Here is a 24,770-nt window from a genome sequence, read left to right as displayed (position 1 = left end):
ATATGTCGTTTCGCCAGTGTGTTGTCACTGAATTTCTTGTGAAAGAGGAAATCCCTGCTGCAGAAATTCACCAGAGACTTCAGCATGCTTATGGAAGTGTGTGCATGGGTGTGAGCAGTGTTCGAAGATGGGTGAAACATTTTAAAGATGGGAACACCAGCATTGAAGATGAGCCTCGGAGTGGTCGTCCTTGAACAGCCTCAACTAAACGAAACAAGGAAAGAGTGGATGAGATCATTCAAGATGACAGACATGTGACTGTGGACACAATAGCCCGAAAACTTGGAATAGGGCACAGTGCAGTACAGGAGATGATTGAAAGCTTGGGCTATAGGAAAGTTTTTGCTTGTTGGGTCCTGCAGTTATTGACCAAAGACCACAAAGGTCAGTGAAAAGCCATCACCTCAGAACTGCTGCAGAGATATTGACACGAAGGTGATGATTTTTTGCTCTGTATTGTGACAGGTGACGAAAGTTGGTTTCACAATTTCGAGCGTGAAACGAAACGGCAGAGTATGGAATGGCACCATTTCCATTCTCCATCAAAAAAAGAAGGCAAAGACAGTGCCATCAGCTGCGAAGGTGACGGGCACAGCCTTCTGGGATGCAGAGAGGTTTATTCTGGCCAAATTCCTGGAACCTGGGCAAACCATCAATGCTGCTCGTTATGCCCAGACACTGCACAAGCTCCGTCGTGCATTGCACGATAAACGTCCTGGACAAAATATCATCCTGCATGACAGCGTTAGCCCCCACGCTGCTCACCTCACATTGGAAGCAATTGCAAAGATGGGCTGGGAAGTTTTTCCACACCCCTCCTATAGCCCTGATCTGGCACCCTCCAACTACCATCTTTTTGCATTTGCGAAGGATCAGCTACATAGACAACATTTTGAGACAAGGGAGGCAATTCAGAAAGCAGTGTATCAGTGCCTTCGGATGGCTGGAACGGAATTTTACAGAAGGGGAATTTTCAAACTCCCAGAACACTGGGAGAAATCTGTATAAAGAAGTGGCGATTATGTGAAAAAATAAAGAAAGGTCTGTAGATTGAGGTGGTGTATTTGGTTTGTCAATAATAAATCATGTTACTTTACAAAAAATTGTTGCTCATGATTTTCAGTATGACCCTCGTATTTTGTCAGATAGGCACCTACAGTATCTAGGATGGCTGATAGGCTGTCTACCAAACTAAGTGGAATCCCAGAAGGCTGTAAAATAGTGAAGCCTGGGGTTTATGTTTCTAAATGGACCATCTGAAATGAATGTAAAATCAAGGAAATGAAAATGTATATAGCTCTTGAAATGAAATGCCCTAATTTAGCTGTAATACTATAATGATGCCTGGAATTTATGTTTCTCAAGGGACCATGTAAAATGGATGTTAAATCAAGGAAATGAAAATTAATGTAGCTATTTGAAATGAAATATGCTAATACTAAATTACATTGCAAATGTAATCTAGTTAAATATATGGCATTAAAATGTAACATAGTTTACTTCTTCCTATCAAGTTGTTGCTGCTTCTCTTTCTGCAGAACCTCGTTCTCAGTACTACTTAGGACAGCCATCAACATCAAACTTTATGAGGTATTTTCTCAAAGTGTTTATGCCCTTTGTTGCTGACAAAAATGTTTTTGGAGGTTCACCTTTTCCACCATCATTATCCACCTCCCCCTTCTCCTCTTCAGGCACATTAGATGTAAACTTTTCATCCATTACTTGTTCTAAAGTCTAACTCACATGTTATAGCACCAGTATCACAGGATGCATATTCTTGAAATGATGTGCCTGCTTTCAGCTGTCCCTAGTCATCTTCCCCTATGCTAAGGTCTGTTGCATCTTCATCATTACTGGTTAGATATAAATTGAATCCACATTCTTGAAAACAGTTCACTATTGTTATACGCATGACACAGCACTGTGATTTTGCCATGAAACGCTGTGCATACAAAACAAGTACCTTCATGAATGCTGGATCATGAAGCAACTTGTCATCAATCATACAAGTAGTTTTTTTTTACGATGCTTTCAGTAAGGGTATTTGAGTGACATGATTATTCCCTGCTCATGTGGTTGGAGAATGCTGGTGCGGTTTGGGGAAAGAACATAACTTTCTCTTTCTTTATGTATCTTGGGGATAAACAGCATACTAATAGACTTGAAAGGATTCTGGCGATGGTGTATGCTGTACAGAACTATTAGGCTTATTATGGACTCTATCCATCATTTGGATGGATAGAGTCCAAAAGAAGCCTAATAGTTCTAAACAGCATATTGGTCAATGAAAAGTAAAATATTTTTGTTTTTGGAACTAATTTTGGTATCTAATGCCCTTAAACAGTCAGTAAAGATGACCTGTGTAATCTGTGCTTTTTTGTTGGTTCTTTATTCTCTAGACAGCTTTCTGACATTTTTAAAGCAAGGGGGGTTTTCCAATCTCTCCAGTAAGTACTGGTGAGAGTTTGTAAATCCCATCGGCATTACAGACTAACAGAAACTTTATTCCCTGCATGGAATTAATTCCACCATTGCAAGGATCTTTCACATTCATTGTCTTGTTATGTGGAAGCCAGAATAACAGCCTGGTCTTATCAACATTATAAGTGTTCTTAGGCTCGTAACCTTCAGTAATTTTGAGTGTTTTTTTTCTTCAATAACACACTGTTGAAGAGTCTATATTTTTGCGTTCTCCTGATGCAGTGGTATATATGTGGTCTCTTCAGAAAGTTTTGGAACTCTTGAAATAATGCACAAACTCAATGTCTTGGCAATATCAAGTAAGTTGTTCTGTCTAGTGGCATTCTTCATAATTATTACCATTTTTGCTGTGATTTGTTATTGCACTAGAGCATTTTGTTCATATGCATGTAGAGTGTGTCTTGCAATTTTCGAGATGGCTGATATTCATGAGCAGCATACTAACATTAAATTTTGCTTCAAGCTAGGGAAAACATTTACAGAGACTCATGAAATGGGGAAAAACATTTATGGTGAACAGTGCATTGAGCTGTACATGTTGTTTTGAATTGTTTAAGCGATTTACGGATGGTCGGCAGTCTACACACGATGAGACATGTTTGGGATGACCCTCAACATCATTTGACGATGCTCATATTGCGCAAGTTCATGAAATCATGCATTCTGAGCATCATTTGACAGTGTGGGAAATTGCAGAACAGTGCAACATATCATTAGGATTATATCATGACATTCTTATGACAAAATAGAAATGCTTCACGTAGTTTCAAAGTTTGTCCCACTACTTCTGACATAATATCAGAGAATCACGTTGCCATCTGTCAGGAACTTTTTGCTCACCCTAGCAAGGCTGAAAACTTTCTGAAAGGAATTATAACCAATCATGAAGTGTGGGTTTATGGATACAACATGGAAATGAAAATGCAGTCTTCACAATAGGCTAAGAAAAAATCACCAGGACCGAAAAAGGCGAAGCAAATCAGGTCAAATGTCAAAGTTATGTTGACTTTTTTTTTTTTTTGACAATTAGGGTGTTGTGCATCATGAATTCTTATGACAGGGGCAAACAATGAATCACTTATATTTTGAAGTGCCAAAACATCTAAGGGAAAATGTTACGAAAAAAGACATCAGTTGTGGAGAAACAACTCCTGGTTCCTCCATCACGAGAATGTGCCAGCTCATTCATCACTACTGATTCATGACTTTTTGGCCAATATGAACACAACTGTGCTTCATCCGCCACCCTACTCACCTGTCTTGGCTCTGGCAGACTTCTTCTTATTTCCCAAACTGAAGTACACTTTGAAAGGATGGCAATATCAGACGATTCAAGAGATTATGAAAAATTTGCAGAAGGAGCTACACGTGATTAACAAATGGCATACCAGGACTGTTTTCAGAAGTGCTAACAACTTTGGGAGCAGTACATCAACGCAGAAGGGGAGTACTTTGAAGGCAGTAAGGCTCACTCAGTTGCAGACATGTCTGAAAAGATTATAAAAAATAGTTCCAAAAATTTTTGGACAGACCACATACACAGCACTGTGTTACTGCTTGAAATCACTGATCTAGCCATTAGAAGCTTTAAAATCTTGAATGCTGAACTGTGACTGTCCTTATTCCTGAACATTGGATGTCACTTGTAATAGTACCCCCAGGGCGCCACCAGTATTATTATTCCTCATGGGTGAACCGATGTCACGCGTTCGGAACCACTTGCGACTGTCTTTGGGCCCTTTCATTTTTCACTTCTCTGACTGTTACTCCTTTTCCTTTGCTGCTCACCTTGGCCATGTTCCTGGACACCTTCACTGAAGTTACACTACTGTTCTTCCCTGTCTCGTTGATATCGAGAAGTTACATGGGAAGGAAGGATAATTGTGGTTGCTGGTGCTAGTAGGCAAGAGTTCTTTTCATCTGCGATTATTAAGGTGTCTTGCAAGTAGGGAAAAGTTGGTAGTAGCTGGGTTTTCAGTATTGATAGAGGTGAGTGCTCATGGGGGTCTCATGGGCCTGGCTTGGGCAAGGCAGGCGGATTCTTATGCTACAGCCCCGTACACCGCTGCAAGACTGCACTTCAATTTATTATTTAATAACTCTTCTATAACACTGAACTTAACAGGAACTCACTTTGCTTACATTATGTGAATTTGAACTTTGTACAGATTATAACACCAGAAATTGTACTTTATCAAAGTGACGTAGTTTTTGTGTCTGAATGGGCTGAAAGTTGACTGAAGACTCCTGATGGAAAATGAACTCTCTGGAATCCTGAGGTCTGTGGAGCCACAGTATCCAAAGAAGTCTGCTGGTCCAAACATGTACTGTTAGTTCATTTTGAGAAATAGGTTTCCATAAATTAGTGACTTTCTAATCATGTTGTTTTTCTATGTAATTCTGGAAGTTACTGACCTAATACTAGAGCTGACAGGGACTTGATATATTAGGATCATGGGATGGAGCTCAGGCACTCCATCTTCAAAGTTATTGCCATTCCAAGTTATCAGCTCTTGAATTCTCAGAGGCCTACCGACTCCGCAGAACTACCAGAATTCCTGGAAACGTACCACATGTTACTTCCTGCCCACATAGTAAAACTGGAACTATGTCACTTCTGAGTGTATATATGCCCGGTCTTTATAGATTTAGTGGCCTTAACTTAATAAACTCTTTCTTAATATGAAATAGTTTGGGTCAGTTACAATAAATGGTCACAACCTATTCTGTCATCACTGTACTGCTTATTACTGCTTCTCTGCCTCTAGTTTTTTAAACCACACGACCAACACCCTGTCCAGTTTTTGAAATGGTGACTGTTTCAGGTTCTTCCTTCAGTCAGAGAACTTCCCATATTTTGTATAACACTTTTTGGTGTCTCCTGTTTTTAACTGTAGTCTTCAGTTTTGGAGGTGCCATTTCTAATCTGGCAACCACTGCAACGTGTTTCCTTATTAGCATTCATGCGAACTAGAATGCCTATTGTTTTTCTCATCATGATGTACAGCTAGTAGTTTGCAAACAAAAAGTAAAATAAAAATGGTTTGCCAAGTTAATTCACAGTAGATTTATGAAGTAATACAAACACAGTAACTTAATATTGCGTGTGGTACTTAAGTCACATATAACAAATTGTAACCATAAAAGTAAAATAAAACTGACAGTTCATTTCACAGTGGATTCAGAAAGCAACATGAACATAGCAATTTAATGAGCATGTGGAATTTGTGGTCTCTTATAACATATGAAATAATTCATATCTACACAGGCATGTTGATGGTAGAAACATGGTTCTGCTCCGTTGAGGTAACCTTGAAGCCATAGAATACTAGGGAGACAAAAGGACAACAGGAAATTATGGCTGATAAAATTGTTTTTTTATTTCAGATAAACCTGCTTAAAGCAAAAGCAACAAGCCAGTTTATGCTCAGTTTTGAATGAACAGTCGAGAAATTGGGTAGAAAGGACAAGAATATGTTCCAGGCAATTTTAATATTGTTGTTATGATAGTTTTGGTGGGACCAATAAAAATATGCATAGTATCAAACTGTAAATTGAAGGAAAATAAAATTCAGGTTTCTCTGTATTTAATAATCATTGCTGTGAGAACCTCAAATCTGAAAACCACAGATTGTTGCAAGTTGCTTAATAAACATAATCATTTTTGTTACAGAGAAGAGAACTATGATATTTTGTGTGTCACTGACTGGGGACAGTCACTATCCTTCTACACTATGGGTGGAAAACTGGTTGGCAAAGAGCGGAATATTGGATTTGACCCACTGTGTGTGAGCTACTTTAATAGAGGAGAATACTTATTGATTGGTGGTTCAAACCGAGTTTGTACCTTAATGACTAGAGATGGCATCAAACTGGGAACAGTTGGTGATGAACAAGCATCGTGGGTCTTGTGCTGTTCAGCTCGACCTGACTCATCATTCGTGGTGAGATTATATATAACAGTGAAACTTATTATGAATCCCTTATTAAAGAGTAATGAATTTTGTTTCCACCAACACAACAGAATTAATGAAGCCACTACTTTTTAGTCACTGAAATGAAAATTTATTCTGTTGAAAATTGCGTAAGTATGAAAGGAAAGAAAAGGTAAGAAAACAGCCCCATTAATTCTTTGTCCCCACAGGATATTGTATTGTGAGAAGACAGTCTGTTTAAATTCATCGACTTTGTCGGTGTTTCATAGCTTTCATCAGTATTTCTCCAGTCTTTGCATGTGACTGGACACAGGAATACACCATGTACCAAAATGATTGACGCAGTTTGGAAGTTATATAGTTGTAAATATTCTCGCATGTTGCCTATGTAACACGACAAGTAAATTCATGCGGGTCTCGGATTTGGCGAATAGATATATTGGACAATCTCTTTCACACTCACAAGTACAATCATTCACAACTTCACTGTTACAGTTACTTCCACCGCTATTCTCAGTGAAGTGTCTTGATCCATTTGTTGGATGTGAGCTTGCTTCTGCTCTAGTCGCAGCTACAGTAAAAACTGACGGGTCTCATCGAAGCTGGACTCTTTAAAACGTCCTTTCGGACTGAATAGAGTGCACCATATAGGAGGCTTTGGTTTCTGCCCGCTGTTATGCATCGAATGTAGGAATCCATTTCCACTGAAGTATACAATATGTTGTAACTATGGAAACTCCACTGTTAGATTGCTAGCCATTGGATAGTAATGCATGCGTTCCGATTGTAGCGTTGTAGCGGAAACGTTGCTCGTTACTTAGGAAATCAACCATGATCTCAACCATTCCGGCTTTCTGGCGGCATGCCACAATATGTTGTACATAATTATAAAAAGTAGAAGAAATGAAAGAGTAACTCTACTACTTTATAACACATACCCTTCAAGTGTTCGATGTGTGCAACCTTGGCCACAAGGCACATCCTAATAATAGTCTAATTCTTGCCACATTTTGATCAGTCCTGGTGTGATGGTCTCCACAATCATAGTAATCCTGTTCTGCAAATCAGGTATGCTCTCAGGTGGCAGTGGAACAAACACTTTGTCTGTCATGTACCCCAAATGGAAGTAATCACAAGGGGTTAGGTCAGGGGACCATGCAGGCCACGGACAGAAAATCAAGTCACCATGATCACCCCGTCCGATCCATCTGTGTGGAAGAACGTCCTTCAACCAGCAACAAGTCTTGAAGGAAATGAAGGGGAGTGCCCCATCCTGCTGCCAAATGAAGTCCTCTGGTTCATTCATTCAGTTTAGGGAAGAGCCATGTCTGTAGCATTTCAAGATAACTTGTTCCCATCACAGTGTCTTCATGGAAAACAAAAGGCCCATAAACCTTTCATGTGGACATTGCTGAAAAAATTGATCTTTGGAGAAGCCCTTTTGTGTTGCACTATCATGCAAAGATTTTTAATGCCCCATATATGCACATTATGCTTGTGCACTTTGCTGCTGAGGTGTAACATAGACTCATCACTAAATACAACACAATCAAGAAAACCATCCTCTGCCGTTTCCTCTTGCATCTTGATGGAAAAGTCTGTGCGTTTGATGTGGTCTGTTGGTTTTAGAAACTGCACCAAGTGAATACGATAGGGCTTCATTTCCAGTCTCTTGCAACACCCACCACACAGTCGTAGTTGACATCTCCAATTCATGATTCGCATGGCACTCAGATTTCTTTGGACTGTGAAAAAAAAGACTTGTATCACTCGTTCCACACTTTCTTCTGGCATATGCGGACGTCCTGCACTTTTCCATTTATAATGGCACCCCATTCTTTGAAACTGCTGTAGCTGACCAGTGACGTACAGTTGGCACAACTATCACTCGAGATCAGTTCTTTGTCTCAGGGATGTGGGTGCTTTGGATATGGGAGTGGAACACACTTCAGGGTTCATGAATTAAGGTGTCTCCAGAACACACACCATGTATTGCTATTTTACATTAAAATTGCGTACAGTGATTGGCAGTCTTTACATTAGTCCTCTGAGCTAGCTGCTCTGTCTATTCTACTCACTACTCCTACTGTAACACACTTCTCTGTTCTCTGTCTCCATTGTGCCAGCTATCAATGAAGACAAAATTAGGCTCTCTCGTCAGGTTCATCATCAAATATGGTGACTTAAAATTTCAGCATGAATGAACAAACTGTATAACAAACTTCAGTTGTGTGATCATATACCATGCCCAAGACCATACAGTTTTAAACAAAGAAAAATATGTGTATGGCATTTTTAATATAGAAACTAATTAAAAATCTTCATGAAATATGAAAATAAATGTAGAAGTGAAGTCTGCATTCAAGAAACTCTGCAAGAAAGGAAAGCAATGCAGGAGGAGGAGGAGGATTTATAATGTCCTGAACTAATATGGATTGTGTTTTATCTTCCTTGGTAGTGGATATTGTCGTCTATCCTTCTTGGCAACGTGTTCTTGTGTTTATTGGTGTAGTTTATATGTGTGCTGTGTTGCTCATCTTTATTATCTGGGTTACTTTTGTTTAATTATGTTATATAGATGTGTGATGTCTTCCTTTCTATAGCCATTATTTAGTTATATATTAATAATAGTATTTAATTCTTTGTTCTTCCTCGAGGGGTAGTGTGAGAAGTCTGTGTATCCAGTTTTTATATGCTGCTAATTTTTGTTCTTTAGGGTGGCATGAGTTATTATTTGTTGTTATGTCTGTCATTGTGGGTTTTCTGTATATTTCCATTTCTATTTGTCCATGTCTATTAAATATGTTTAAGTCCAGGTAGGCTATTTGATTATTTACTTCCTCATTTATTGTGAATTGCAGGTTTTTATGTTGTATGTTGAAATGTTAGAGAATGCACTGGGGGGGTTATTTTTGTTTGATTTTATATTATGAAGATGTCGTCTACATATCTGTTATAGTATGTAATTTTCTTGTCTTCCAGCAGATGTTTTATTCTGCTTTGTTCTATGTCTTGTAGGAAGATTTCTGCCACTCTACTTGATAAGGGGGAGCCCATGGCTACACCTGTTCTTGGTTTGTAATTTTTTCGTTATATTGAAAATAGTTTTGATTCAATATCATTTTAAGTATTGACATAATTTCTTTTATAATGCTTTTGTCTGTGTGATTATCCTTCAGTAGTTTATTGTTTACAGAAGTGTATCACTGATTGGGATATTAACGTAGAGGTCCTTAATATCCATTGTTAATAATTTATGATCCGGATTTAGTTTTAGTTTTCTTATGTTTTCTGCAAATTTTTTTGTGTTAATGATGTTATACTCATGTTTTAATTTTAGATAGTCATTTAGTCTTTGATGTATGTATTTAGTTAGTTTATGTGTGAGTGCATTAGTGTTGTTTATTATCGGTCTAATTGGGGCCTCCGGTTCATGAATTTTAATTTTTGCTTTCAGTTTGGGTGCTTGTGGGTTCATTTGGTGAACATGTTTTCTTTTTATTGGGTCTATTATAATTTTACATTGTTTTAAAGTGTCTTGTAATGTTCTTTGAAATTTTTGTGTAGATACATAGGTGAAGATAAGTAACCTGGATAATAAAGATGAAAAAGAACAAAAGTGGGTCACTTATACTTATACAACGATGTACATATTCTGTTTACAGTCAGTTTGGTTCAGTTTTTAGAACTTGTTCTTCATTTCTTAGAAAAGTAGCATCATTCTTGCTGTTCAGAAAAATTGGGGTTCTACAAATCATCATCAGTCATCCATTGATGTTTCCACCAGAGTAGGTGTTCTTGTGACAAAGACTTTTTCATTGTTGTCTGTCCTCCAGTATGCACATCTCTTATACTTACAAGTAATTATTTTTTTTAATTCGCTTAGTGGGGGGTGGAGTCCAGCTGGGTCCACTCAGCACAGCGGCCACTTATTGTCCTGTTGTACCTGACCCAGGTGATTATGATGATGGAGAATTTGGTGGAATGAAGATTGGCAGGGGAATCGGAAGTACTTGGAGGAAACCCGCCCCAGCGCCAGTTTGTCCCCTACAAATCCCACTTGACTAGGCCCAGGATCAAACCCAGGCCACCACGTTGGGAAGCATGTCTGCTCTTCATGCACTCAGTTTCGTATATTTTCTCACGCTTCATTTCATGTTACCAGTGGTTTCATTTTTTAAGCTTAGTGGAATCATAGGAAAGACTGAATGATAATTGTATTTTTTTATTATTTTATCTAAGGTCCTGTTAAGATGACCCTGATTCTTGGTTTTTTTCAGGCTATTGGCTGTCAGGATGGCACCATTGCTTACTATCAGCTTGTTTTCAGCATTGTTCATGGACTCTACAAGGAAAGATATGCATTCAGGTCAGTTGAAGTTCTGTGTTTATAGTAGTTGTTATTGAATGCAATGATGTGGGTTTTTATAGGTGATATTTAACACAGGAATGACTAGTTTTTGTGGTCATTGCTGTTCATCACAGGAATGATATTGTATTCATGGTAGGTTCAGTGCTGTGTGTAAGTAATGCCCCTATGTTGGGTTAATCTTGTGGTGTCCATGCCTTTAGCACATAGTACATTCTCCCTACCCAGGTCTCCCCACTATCCTTCTCCTTTCATGAGGTTTTTCCTTGGCCCTCATGGGCATTGCCTGCACAGATCATTAATCAGGAGGTTCATTTTAAATTGTTATCTGGTTTCTTTGTTTTAAAACGGTTTCAAGCCCTATGTTTCCTCTTAGGTGAGTAGCCAGTCCATACGCTACCTATCAAAATAAATGTGTTGTGTTTCCTTTAAGCTGGGATTTGTCACAAGATGGTAGATAAATAATTTCGGGTTTGCTAGGTTTGGCATAAATTGTTTGGCTTTCTGATTCAAGTTGTTGTTGTTTGTACATTTGGTTTGTTCATGATATACTCATTTTGTTTCTTGCTAAGTTCAATATTTATAGGATTGGAAGTTCTTGTGGTGGTTATGAAGAGTTCTGTCTTCTGGGATGTAACGCTGTATATTCCATTGAAAGTCANTTTAAGCTGGGATTTGTCACAAGATGGTAGATAAATAATTTCAGGTTTGCTAGGTTTGGCATAAATTGTTTGGCTTTCTGATTCAAGTTGTTTATTGTTTGACTGTGAATATGGAGGTGGTATATTCCTTTGAAACATTGTTTGACTATAACTGTACTACATGGCATTGTATCCCAGAAGATAGACCTCTACATAAGTTATTTATATTTGTTTTCTTTAGATATATATGATACCATAGTCAATAAGTTCGTGGACTGACCGCAAAGCGTTGTTGCAGTGCACTACAGTGGATAGCTTGAGACATGATATGATGCCCTGTTAGTTCATCTCTTGTCACAGCAAGAGGCAGTTGTGTGCAAACAGTGTAAGTAGACCTACGGCCTCTATTGTGAACTGCAGTTACATGCGACTGGTGGAAATTGAAAATGTGGCAGTTTGAACAACAGGCAAGCATCAAGTTCGTGCCAAAAACTAGGCAAATCCCATAGCGAAACGTTTGGTGTAGAAAGGATTGGCTGTTGCTACATGATGACGCCCCTGCACATCGCTCTGTTCTTGTCCAAGAGCAACTGGCAAGGCAACAGGTCACCGTTTTGCCACACCCTCCATACTCACCCCGATCTCGCACCATGCAATTTCTTTCTCTTTCACAGCTTGAAAGCAAAGCTACGTGGTCGTAGATTTCAGTCATCTGAGGAGGTCGTCAATGCCACAAGAGATGCCATACAGGAATTTCCCACCAGTATGTTTTAGTAATGTTTTTGGCAGCTATATCAATGTTGGCAGGCTTGCATAGCGGCCAGTGGCAACTATTTTGAGGGCCGATGTGATCTGTGTAAGTGCATATGAATACCTTGTAATATGATGCGATAAAACCACAGTCCACAAACTTAATGACTGTACCACATATATATCTGAAGGGTCATTCCACGTGAAATCATCCAGAGAGGTCGCTCACCATTTTTTTAAAAAAATATATTTTGTACACTTATTTATACATATTTTCATACTACAAAAATATTAAAAAAAAATTGTAATCCGCTCGGTTCTCCCAGTACAGGCGTTTTTATAATGCGAAAAAACGCGTTTTTTGGCTGAAATGGAGGTTTGCGTTATCTTCCATATCTCGATAACAATTGAAGCTAGAAACTCCAATAAAAACGCAATTTGTTCCTCATGATATGGACTACAAATCATGTTATTACAAGTTTTTATGCAGCTCACTTTCTCTAGGTGTAATTAAACTTGAAACTTACCTATCGATTTTGGGAAAAACGCTATTTTTGACCTTCAAAAACCAGTGGGAGGGGGAAAGTATCAGATCTGTGGTTTCTACCCTTTGTTGTTACCTACATGGGGAATATAATCACGTAGTTTTTAATCCCGTACCTAGTTTCCAGAATTTTCCAGGAACTTCCAAGGCCCAAAATCGGCCTTTTTTAACATCTCATATCTCCGGTAGGGAAGCTCCGAAAATTTTGAAATTCATAGAAAATAATGCTCTATTCTAGAGTAACTTGGAGTTAAAATTACAACTTTGATATTGAATTAATAGCGAAGTTTTTATAATGCGAAGGAACGTGTTTTCGGCTGAAATGGAGGTTTGTGTTATCTTCCATATCTCGATAACTATTGAAACTAGTGACTCCAATAAGAAACCAATTTGTTCCCCATGATATGGACTATAAATCATATTATAATAGGGTTTTACTCAACTCTCTTCCTCTAGGTCTTATTAAGCTCGAAAGTTACCTGTCGATTTTGGGAAGAACGCTATTCTTGACCTTCAAAAACCAATGAGAGGGGGAAAGTATCAGATCTGTGGTTTCTACCCTTTGTTGTTACCTACATGGGGAATATGATCACGTAGTTTTGAACCCCGTACCTAGTTTCCAAAATTTTCCAGGAGATTTCAAACTTTACTCTGGGCCCAAAATCATCCATTTTTAACATCTCATATCTCCGGTGGAGAAGCTTCGAAAATGTTGAAATTCATAGCAAATTATGCTCTATTCCAGAGTAACTTGGAGATAAAATTACAACTTTGATATTCAAATAAGAGCGAAGTTGTGGGCGCCTTGAATTTTACCTAAGAAAGCAGTACCTCGATAATTGGCCTACCTGCATCCAGTGGTATTGGCGGTTCTTTATTTGGTATAAAAGACGAGAGATCTATCTTTTGTCATTCACATCATTTTCAGGCCTATACTTACTGCTCGGAATGACATGTTTTCAACACTCGGTTCTTAGCTGGCTATGAACATGGATGTAGGTTTCTTATTTCACGCCTCGTGTGTTTTGACATCTGAACCCAAACTTTTGTAATCTTGAAGAAAGCAGTCTTCTGGGATATGGCACCATGTATATGTGGTGTTAACTGACGTTTTGGAGGAACGTATTGCCTCCATCTTCGGGGCAGAAGGAAAAATATAAGAAATCCACAGGCGAAGAGACTGTGAGAACTGGTAAAAGCAGACTTGCTTCTACCCTGAAGATGGAGGCGATATGTTCCTCCGAAACGTCGGTTAACACCACATATACATGGTGCAAAATCCCAGAAGACTGCTTTCTTCATAGTCACCACCGTGAAAACCTCAAATCTTACATTTTTTAATCTTGATGTTGGTGTTTTGCTGCTTTCTCAGCAGCTTTAAGTATGGATGAAGCATTCACATGAATGTTGTCTTGAACTGTAAGTCAGTGTATGTTCAGCAAGTGTAGATCTTTCAGGTGTATCAAGCTCGGTATTCTCCAAGTCGAAAGTAAAAACTTTTTGAAATGGAATGTTCTATAGGTGTTGTCACACATGAAGAATGTCATAAGACTACGTATGGTGCCTTCAACAAACAGTTAACGCTTGTGAGTGAATTGAGTAAAGAGAAACATACTGTTTTAAAGTTAAGATTGGGTGAATGCGATTTGAGTTCCTTATGCAAGCATCATGAGATTAAGTATTCTGTTAAATACAATCACATGTTTGGAAATATTTGTTGTGACCCGCTAAAAGTGAACAAACGAACCATTAAGAAAGGTTTACGTGTAATTTCATTAGAACATCTGAAGAAAGAAAAGAAGTTTCCTGTAGCTCTAGTACCAGGTAAATCCTTGTGTCCTAATTGTTACACAAAGATTTTTGTTCTTAAAACCGTAAGTGCTTCTGGAAGGAATGAGTTTGCACCTATGCAAGAAAATCTGTCAGAATTAGAAGCAGTCTGTTCGGCTCTAGATATTTCTCCTATGGCTAACATTATGAAGATGAATACTGGGAAAAGACCTGCTGCTTTATCAAAAAAATGTAGAAGAATATCCGACTCTCTTCGAAGGAAATTAGCAAGTTCATTTTCAGATGACTCGATGGATCTTGATTCAGATGAACAAATACCTTCCCCTGCATTAAGTGAGGAGTATGAATTGTTGATTAACAAATTAAAGGAAAAATGTTTAATCTCAAGCAAATAAGAAAAAATTAAAATCATTAGCTTATTGCCAACTTCGTGGTCAAGACAGAAGATAAGTAAAGAATTTCAAGTTTCGGAGCACTTGGTTACAATTACTGGAGCGCTTCAGCAGACGCAAGGGATCCTTCCGGATTTAGGCAAAAGGCAGGGTGAGACAGTTAGTGATGAAACAATTGAGGCTGTCACAGAATTTTATGAAAACAATGAAAACAGTAGGATCTTCCCTGGAAAAAAGGATTGTGTGAGTGTTAATGTGGGAGGTATCAAAGAGTGTATGCAGAAACGGCTGATACTGTGCAGTTTGAAGGAACTTCACATTCACTTTAAGAATACTAAACCTGAACACAAAATTGGTTTCTCCAAATTTTGTGCACTTCGACCGAAGTGGTGTATCATTGCTGGTGCATCGGGGACTCATGCCGTTTGTGTGTGCAGCTATCACCAAAATGTTAAGCTGATGCTAGAGGGAGCAAAATTGAATTCGGACTACAAGGATTTATTACATATAATGGTTTTGTGACATTGAAAGTTATAAGTGCATGAGTAATGAATGAACAGACTGCCCTGGAGAAGAAATTCTGACAGAATTGCTATCGGCCAAATGAGAGAGCATGGCCAGTCAAATAGCCTACAAACAATTAGTCAACACAGACAGAGCTAATATGATTTCTGTAATGCAGATTTACAGTGAATTCTGCGAATCTCTAATTGAAAAACTGACAGAACTGAAAAAACATCGCTAAGTGGCTAAAATTCAGTCACGGTATTTGAAAGAAAAGAAGGAAAGCCTGAACGAAACACAGTGCCTTGTTCTTGCAGATTTTGCAGAAAACTGTTCGTTTCTCATTCAAGAGATTCAAAGTTTCCACTGGGTAAATGAAAAGGCTACAATTCACCCTTTTGTGTGTTACTACAAGGCGGACAGTATAGCAAAATGCCGAAGCTTGTGTATAATCAGTGATCATGTAAAGCACGATACAGCCACAGTTTATGTGTTCCAAAAATATCTTATCACTGATGTAAAAGAAAATGTGCCTTCAGTCAGGAAAGTTATTTATTTCAGTGATGGCGCTGGAAGCCAATATAAGAACAAAAAGAATCTTTCCAATTTGATTTGTCTCATTCTGGTCCGTCACACTAACAATCACAAAATAGATAACTTACAGTCAAGTGCGACACACAAGTTCACCACACTTCGGTCTTCACTCGCCTTACATGTTTCGAGGATCGAAACATGCATGCTGTGTCGTATGTACATATGACACAGCACGCACGTATACTACACAACTAACAATAAGAACACACAACGCAGAGAAATATCAACATCTACCATCCGGAGAAACAGCAACATAACCCAATGTTGGTTCACGATTTTAACATAATAACTAACTTTTTAAACACAAAAGAATTTTAACACAATTTTAAATACATACGGAAGCTATTTTAAGAAAAGTAAACATCACATTGCGTGCCGTGGGAAATTCCAATCGAATACCCAGAAAAGACGCCTAAAAAAACATCTTATGTAAATCTACACATCAACGTGAATGCAAAAGGGCAAATTGTAATACAGTGAGCACTATTTATAACCTTAGTGCATAATGTCAAATCTTATGTGACAGTGTTTCCTGCTCGTACTGGTGCGCCTCTGAAGATGATTCTATTGAATCGAAACATGTAAGGCGAGTGAAGACCGAAGTGTGGTGAACTTGTGTGTCGCACTGGACTGTAAGTTATCTATTTTGTGAGAATCTTTCCAATTGATGTCATCACTATGAAGACTTTGTACTTTAAGCAGAATGGAATTTTTTTGCCACCTCGCACAAGAAGAATGCCTGTGACAGTATTGGCGGCACCACGAAGAGGCAAACAACAAAAGCCAATCTTCAAAGAACTCGTTTTAATCAAATCATGTGCCCGCTAGAACTGTACAAATTCTGCACAGAAAATATCTCAGGGATAGTTTACTTTTTGTGCCAACAGATGAAGTTGTAAGAAATGAAATCATTCTAAAAAGCAAATTCCAAAATTGCAAAACTGTACCCCACACAAGAGAAAAACACCGGGTCCTCCCTCTGAAGGAAAACACGGTCAGGTGTTATAAAACATCCAAGTCCGATGATTTCGAAGACATCGTGGTAGTGGACAATTTCATCAGAGTACACAAAGAACTAATACTACTGGATGCAGGTAAGCCAATTATCGAGGTATTGATTTTTTGGTAAAATTCAAAGTGCCCACAACTTCGCTCTTATTTGAATATCAAAGTTGTAACTTTATCTCCAAGTTACTCTAGAATAGAGCATTATTTGCTATGAATTTCAAAATTTTCAGAACTTCTCCACCGGAGATATGAGATGTTAAAAATGGATGATTTTGGGTCCAGAGTAAAGTTTGAAATCTCCTGGAAAATTTTGGAAACTAGGTACGGAGTTCAAAACTACGTGATCATATTCCCCATGTAGGTACTAACAAAGGGTAGAAACCACAGATCTGATATTTTCCCCCTCCAATTGCTTTTTGAAGGTCAAAAATAGCGTTCTTCCCAAAATCGATAGGTAACTTTCAAGCTTAATTAGACCTAGAGGAAAAGAGTTGAGTAAAACCTTATAATAATATAATTTATAGTCCATATCATGGGGAACAAATTGATTTCTTATTGGAGTCTCTAGCTTCAATAGTTATCGAGATATGGAAGATAACGCAAACCTCCATTTCAGCCAAAAACATGTTTTTTCTCATTATAAAAACGTCTGTACCGGTAGAACCGAGCGAATTACAATTTTTTTAAAAATATTTTTGTAGTATGAAAATATGTATAAACAAGTGTTCAAAAGATAATATTTTTTAAAAATGGTGAGCGACCTCTCTGGAGGATTTCACATGGAATGGCCCTGAAGACAACAAATATATATGTATATCTGACTACTGATAAAATGAATATATATTAATTTTATCAGTAGAGACAGATTTCCACTTTGGGCTCTATTTGCATGCCACATACCTCCTTACATATAACCCACAGTAAGCAGAGGAGGCAGGAAAGGATGAAGCATGGTAGTGCGGTCTATTAAGTACATGAATGATTTGTGTTTGTGGTAGACGTTACTGAACATGGGAATGTGTGTCAATTTAATTTCTGACTTACAGGGAGAACATGACGGATGTTATCATCCATCATCTCTTAACAGATCAGAAAGTGAGGATAAAGTGCCGAGATCTGATAAAAAAGATTGCTATTTATAAGCATAGATTGGCTGTAAGTATAGTGCACCTTTAATAATTTTCCTGTTGGTCAAGGGCAGGGGTGTTCATGTTTCTAGACGCATAGGCCACATTGAAAGAATGAAGCCCATACTTAAGGGACTTGCATTATATGTTTCCATGCATTTTAAGTACATTTTTTTGTGGTCCCAGGTGAAGCTTCGTATGCCTGATATATTATTCTCCTTTATTTAGAGTTTCGTAATTTACGGGTTTACCTGCATTTTACCTAAAAGACTTTTATTTATGTGCAAGTTTGGATTTCATTATAGCATTGAAGGGAATTTCTTTGCATGTTCAAACTTGCATGTGGCCACCCGTGCATGGTTCAAGGTTTTCATTTGTATGGCATGCAAAGTAGTGAGACTGTCTGTCCTTTATTCATCTTCATCATCAGTTGGAAGTCGTTGAAAAGATGTAAGTTAATAATAAATTCAGGATGTGGATAAGAATCAAAATGTGTCATGAAATGAAATAGCAAAGCACTTTGTGCTGCTTCCATCATCATAAGTGGCAGAAAGAGGAAGAAGAAAGTGTGTAGGGCACATAATGAGAGGTGAAGAAAATTAAAAGTTTGCCATATGACCTTAAAGCCTTATTAGTACTGTGTTTCCAATAGATGAGGTTTGAAAATGTTCCAATTAATTGGCCATGTTATGTGGAAAGCAACTAGGTTTGTATTTAAACTAAAACTTTAGAATTATGAAATCTTAAGTGAACAGCTGGAAGAAGCTGTAAAACATTGGAAGGAATCTGTACGTAATCTACTGTAACGTTATTAACCAAGGAACTTATTTAGTAAGGATGAAATGGGAATGTTTAAAAACCTACTCCCAAACAACACCTTCACCATGAAGGGGGAACCATCTCATGGAAGCAAATGAAGTAAAGAAAACTGACCGTGTTGCTTTGTTGTAATTCTGAATGAGAAGATAAAACGTTTGGTAGCATGCCAAGTCAAGGTGTTCTAAAAACATAAACTCGCTGTCATGCAGATATACACACAATGACAAAGCAGGGGTATCAGTAACAGTATTTTGAAACTTTTTAACTCTTTGACTGGCGCGGGCGTGTTTTTATGCCTGGACAATGCCAGCCCTGCCCTGGCATTGGCGTGTTTTAGCGCTTTGATACACTCTTCCCTTCTTTGCTCTCTTGGCACTCATCAACCAAAGACATATATATGATAGTTTTTGTGCATGGTTGTAAAGAACCCTTGTTTACTTTGTGGGGGTCTATATTACTGTCAGAACCCTCCGAGAAGGAAGAGGTCAGAAAATATTTCACATTCATTCAGTTTCACAATGGCTTCTCGCAGCAAGTGTCGGAGTGGTCCTACAGACCAGCTGGAAAGTGTGTGAAGGTAAGAAGAGAACAAATTAGAACCATGACGTAGTAGCTAGGAAGCAGAGTTTGTCATATTGAATAGGTTAGATGCAAGGTGGAGTAAATGATGTCTCTGCAGTATCCTCTTAAGTGGCTGAATGTCTCCACAGCTTACCATGGTGTCTTAGTCAATAAAGTGAGCAGCTGCAGAATGAATGACTAAGATTAAATTTGAGAGAGGGCAAGGATAGCTCTCAGACCTGTCTAATGCTCTTTCTCCAAGGGTATGGGTCATCTGAGAGAAACATGTTTAGAGTGCATGCAGATTTGTCTCCATGCCTTTACATTATAACAGACTGCATTCACTTCACTCCATCTTTTTCATGGGGGCGCAGATGTGTGGTTCATTTTTATGGGTGGAATATTGATTATTATAAGACTTGCATATGAAATACAATAAAACTTATTTACAAAAATTAATGAATTGAACAGAAGCCTGCCTCCATTGCAGAATTTCCCTGGCCCTGTAAATGTTAAATGTATTTACCATTAATGAAGAGGAAAATGAAGAATGTAATATTCAGTTAATTTTGTTCTCTCTCACTTCTGGAGTTTATCAGAGAAGAAACATTTCTGTCATAAATGAGAAAGAATTAAATCCACCTACCCAATATGTACAAAGTAATCAGCTGCTGAAGGAAATTTTTGAGTGCTCAATGACAGTGTAATATGCATATGTAGGATAGGTTTCTGAAATATTTTTTATGTATAGTTTTATTATATAGGAATAATCAGCTTAAGCATGTCTCAGATTTTTTATGTATAGTTTTATTATATAGGAATAATCAGCTTAAGCATGTCTCAGTTTGCTTTATTTGCCATATTATTATTTGATTTCTGTAATCAGGTTCAGCTCCCAGAACGTGTGGTTATCTATGAACTGCATTCTGGAGACTCAACAGGAATGCTTTATCGATCAAAGGAGAAGATAAATCAGAAACTGGAGTGCAATCTGCTTGTTGTCTGCACCAGGCACTTGGTTCTGTGCCAGGAGAAACGACTGCAGTGCCTCAACTTTGAAGGGGTTAAAGAAAGAGAATGGGTAATGGAGTCTCCCATTCGTTACATCAAAGTTGTGGGTGGCCCTCCAGGTCGAGAGTGTCTTCTTTTGGGTCTAAAGAATGGTCAGGTGTGGAAAATCTATTTGGATAATGCATTTCCTGTGAGCCTTTTGAAAGCTTCTTCTGCTATCAGATGTCTGGATTTGAGTGCATCAAGAAAGAAACTTGCAGTTGTGGATGAAAATAACCAGTGCTTGGTGTATGATGTGCAAAAAAAGGAACTTATATTCCAGGTAATATGTCACAATATGAAATATAGAATATTCATATTTCTGTGTGGTAATAGAATTCATTGGAACATGGATATTTTGGGAATTATAAATTTTTTAAAATATTCATAATGGATTCTCATAATGAATTTGATTTGTTTCATTCTGGTCCATCACACTAATGGTTACAAAGACAGAAACAACACCGTCCAGTGTGACTATTTAAGTTTTATCACTTGAAAACTCATCACCCTTACATGTTTCGATCCCTATGGTCATCTTCAGAAGGCATCAATACTTTTTCCGGAAAGTACTGTTACAATAGGTGTTAAATTATATACATACACATATAATGTCTGAAATACACAATGTACATAATGTTCAACTTTTCACAGTCACAGCAGCCTTCCTGGTATTAAAATTTTTAAAGTTTTTTAAAAACTTTGTAGTTTAAGATTAAAATTTATAAACCATGCATGTTCGTGTCAGTTCTCCTGTTGTCTTTCTTGAAGGTGGCTGATCTTGTGCCGCCTGTCTATCTTGCTGTGTACTGCAGTACAAAGTACAAAGGACACAGCACACACGTAACATCATAACGCATATAAGCCCACACACCACCAAGAATGATGACTCCCATCCACGGGAAGAATTGACAACCAACAACGGCTTACGACAATTTGAATTAAATTTTAAATAGTTTAATCATGATTTTAACCAAACATAAGAAATTTACTGTGGGAAAAAGTGATAATTCCTGTGCTGCGTATAGCCTATTGGCATACTCAATTATTTTGCATGTTTATGTTTTTATACAACAACGGGTGCCATCGTAACTAAAATTTACGACAATAATATGAAACATACATCTGTGAATAACACAACTGAAAGTGAACACCAAACCAGCTAAATTAACAGTGTCTCCTGCCGTATGAAAAGTGCCTCTGATGGTTTATTGAACCAAAACATGTAAGGCAAGAGTAATAAAAGTGATGTGACCTATATTGCCGCGCTGGACAGAAACGTCTATTAATTTTCTAACTTAATAGTGCAGCGGACCAGAATGAGACAATTCAAAATATTAATGGACATTTAAGACTTTATGTGCTATAGTTACAGTAATCCTGAGAGTGTAAGAACTGTTGTAGTTACGACTAGTGAAGATCCAATAAAGTGATTCACCAATCCAAAGCCACATCTGTAGTCACTCCTGCACATGACAGTATGCTGAAATATTGGAATAACTTTAACACATGATGTGGCTAAACCCTGTATGCTAAACATATGCATTGATTTAAAGTTTGGTGGGTGGGGGGGTCATACAGACATAATGCTGTATGCCTATATTTGCTTGTAAAAGAAGGAAAATAGGTCAGTGATAAGTATCATTATTATGGAAACACATTGCCATTAAAATACTATGATGATTTGCCTGTCCTACATAAAACTATAATGTGTATTTTTCTTTCAGGAACCAAATGCCAACTCTGTTGCTTGGAACTCAAATTGTGAGGAAATGCTTTGTTTCTCAGGAAACAACATTCTAAGCATAAAAGCAAGTAAATTCCCAGTGCACCAGCAGAAGTTCATGGTTAGTTTCTGAAGACCGGAGCCTATTAAAATAAGTCCCATATATTACTTGTGTTCTAAAGCACTATTTCAGTTACAATTTCTGTACTGGTACAAGTAGTTTTTTTTTTCATAACAGCATGAGTAGGGCTTTAAACAGGATGAGTGGTTAATGTAGGAACCACAGTGAACTGTGGACAAAGTGGTCAAGTGGCTAACAATTTTAACATGAAATAGCAATCAATTTTGGGGCACACAATGTAGATACACTTGTACTGTGCTACTTGTTAGTCTTACAGTTAGAGTCGTGATATTTTAAATTATATGGACTTGGTTTTCATGTGGGTCAATTTTTTTTGCCACTAGTACCTTGAAATGTGTTTGCATTTTTCAGTGAACGAAAAACTACTTATCAGATCTTTTGCATTCATCAGATACTGGTGAAAAAATTGGAGTACAATGAGACAGTATACTTGTATCAGCTATTTGTAGACTTCAAGAAAGCCTATTATTCAGTTAAGAGGGAACTATTGTACAATATTGTGATAGAGTTTGCTGTACCCATGAAACTGGTTAGGCTGGTTAAAATGTGTTTAAAGGAAATGTATGGTAAAGTCCGTATTGGTAAACATCTGTCTGATAATTTCCCTATCCAGAATGGTCTAAAACAAGGAGATGCTTTATCACCACTCCTTTTCAACTTTGATTTAGAATATGCCATTAGGAAGGTCCACGAAAACCAGGAGGGACTGAAATTAAATGGGACACATCAGCTGTTCTGTGCTGATGATGTGAATCTACTGGATGATAATATAGATGCCATTAAGAAAAACACACAAACTTTAATAGACCCTAGTGAGGAGGTTGGTCTAGAAGTAAACACAGAGAAAACTAAATATATATTGCTGTCTCATTACCAAATTGCAGGGCAAAATCATGACATAAAGATAGGTAACAGATGTTTTGATAATATTGCACAGTTTAGATATTTGGGAATGACAGTAACAAATCAAACCCTGATTCAGGAGGAACTTAAGAGGATATTGAACTCAGGTAATGCTTGCTCCATTCAGTCCAGAACCTTTTTATCTTCTCGTCTGCTGTCAAAAAAATAAGAATTAGAATATACGAAGCTCTGATTTGTCCTGTGGTATTGTATGTGTGTGAAACTTGGTGTCTGACATTAAGGGAGGAACATAGACCGAGGGTGTTTGAGAACAGGATGTTGAGAATATTTGAACCAAAGAGGGATGAAGTGACAGGAAGTTGGAGAAAACTGCATAATGAGTAGCTTCATAGCTTGCACTCTTCTCCAAGTATAATTAGAAGGATGAAGTCAAGGAGGGTGAGATGGGTGGGCATGTAGCAGGAATGGGGGAAGAGGAATGCATAAAGGATATTGGTGGAAAGCCAGAGGGAAAGAGACCTTTCAGAAGACCAAGGCATAGGTGGTTGAACAATATTAAAATAGATCTTAGAGAGATAGGATGCGATGGTATGGATTGGATTGATCAGGCTTGGGATAGAGACTTGTGGAGTGCTCTTGTGAACACGTGATGAACCTTCGGGTTTCATAAAATGGTGGGAAGTTCTTGAGTAACTGCACAATTTGCGGCTCAGCTCCGTGAGTGGGTGAGTGACAGTTTTCCTGAGATGACTGTAATTGATCTACACATGGAATGAGAAGATACTGGTAGTGCCAATTTGTTGGAACAGTACCACCATTATTTCTCATAACATTCAAGTTAAAATGTTTTGGGGCTGAGTTCTTGAACACAAAACATCCCAATTAAAAGGCTGGAGGGATAGGCATTCCACTGTCTCCCATTGTTGTGGATGCATGTTTACTACTCCGTTAGCTGGCAGCATGCTTTTGCTTGGTGCAGACCGCATAGAAAACACAGTTTCCTGTCTGTTGTTGCTGTTTGTTTATTGAGCAGTTGTTTAGCAACGCACTGATCAAATCTGTTTCATACTTATAATAATTTTTTATGTATTTAACAGACTTTCATTTGCAATATGTTGCAACAGATAACAGATGAGTAGTCATATATTGGAAAGGATATGGAAGGAAATGGTTATAGCCTAATTTAGGGTATTTGCTAAGGGAGCTGAGGAAAGTTACATGAAACTTCATTCAGTATAGCTGGTCACTGAGCTGTAATTTATACCTGAGATCTGTGTATGAAGCGGGAGTGCTAAGCATTTGATGGTGACAGTCTGTCAGTTCCTGGTTAACTAACAAGCTGTACTGTGCTCTGTTCTACTCTTAGATTTATTTACTTTTAAGGTAATGAAAATCTGTCAGGCAGAGTGGCTTCAGATTATTGACTCTGAAAGTGTTTTGATTTTTTCAGTAATATCTTTTCCATCCTATAG

The 24,770-nt window shown here is 37.9% G+C and overlaps 1 protein-coding gene across 2 annotated transcripts in view; it reads left to right on the top strand.

The window, feature by feature from the left end:
* Nucleotides 1–24,770, top strand: part of LOC111866096 (intraflagellar transport protein 122 homolog) — an 88,210-nt gene that overhangs the window by 10,913 nt on the left and 52,527 nt on the right. For both annotated transcript variants that reach the window (XM_023854680.2, XM_023854681.2), the window contains 5 exons: nucleotides 6,155–6,425; nucleotides 10,697–10,785; nucleotides 18,056–18,164; nucleotides 20,403–20,849; nucleotides 22,294–22,413. In XM_023854680.2, coding sequence (XP_023710448.1) covers nucleotides 6,155–6,425; nucleotides 10,697–10,785; nucleotides 18,056–18,164; nucleotides 20,403–20,849; nucleotides 22,294–22,413 — 1,036 coding nt within the window. The remainder of the gene's footprint in view (nucleotides 1–6,154; nucleotides 6,426–10,696; nucleotides 10,786–18,055; nucleotides 18,165–20,402; nucleotides 20,850–22,293; nucleotides 22,414–24,770) is intronic.

The sequence above is a fragment of the Cryptotermes secundus genome, unplaced genomic scaffold (genome assembly GCF_002891405.2).
Source record: "Cryptotermes secundus unplaced genomic scaffold, Csec_1.0 scaffold318, whole genome shotgun sequence".
NCBI classification, from domain to species: domain Eukaryota; kingdom Metazoa; phylum Arthropoda; class Insecta; order Blattodea; family Kalotermitidae; genus Cryptotermes; species Cryptotermes secundus.
Note: the sequence above shows the minus strand (reverse complement) of the source record. Positions and strands in the feature narration are given on the sequence as shown.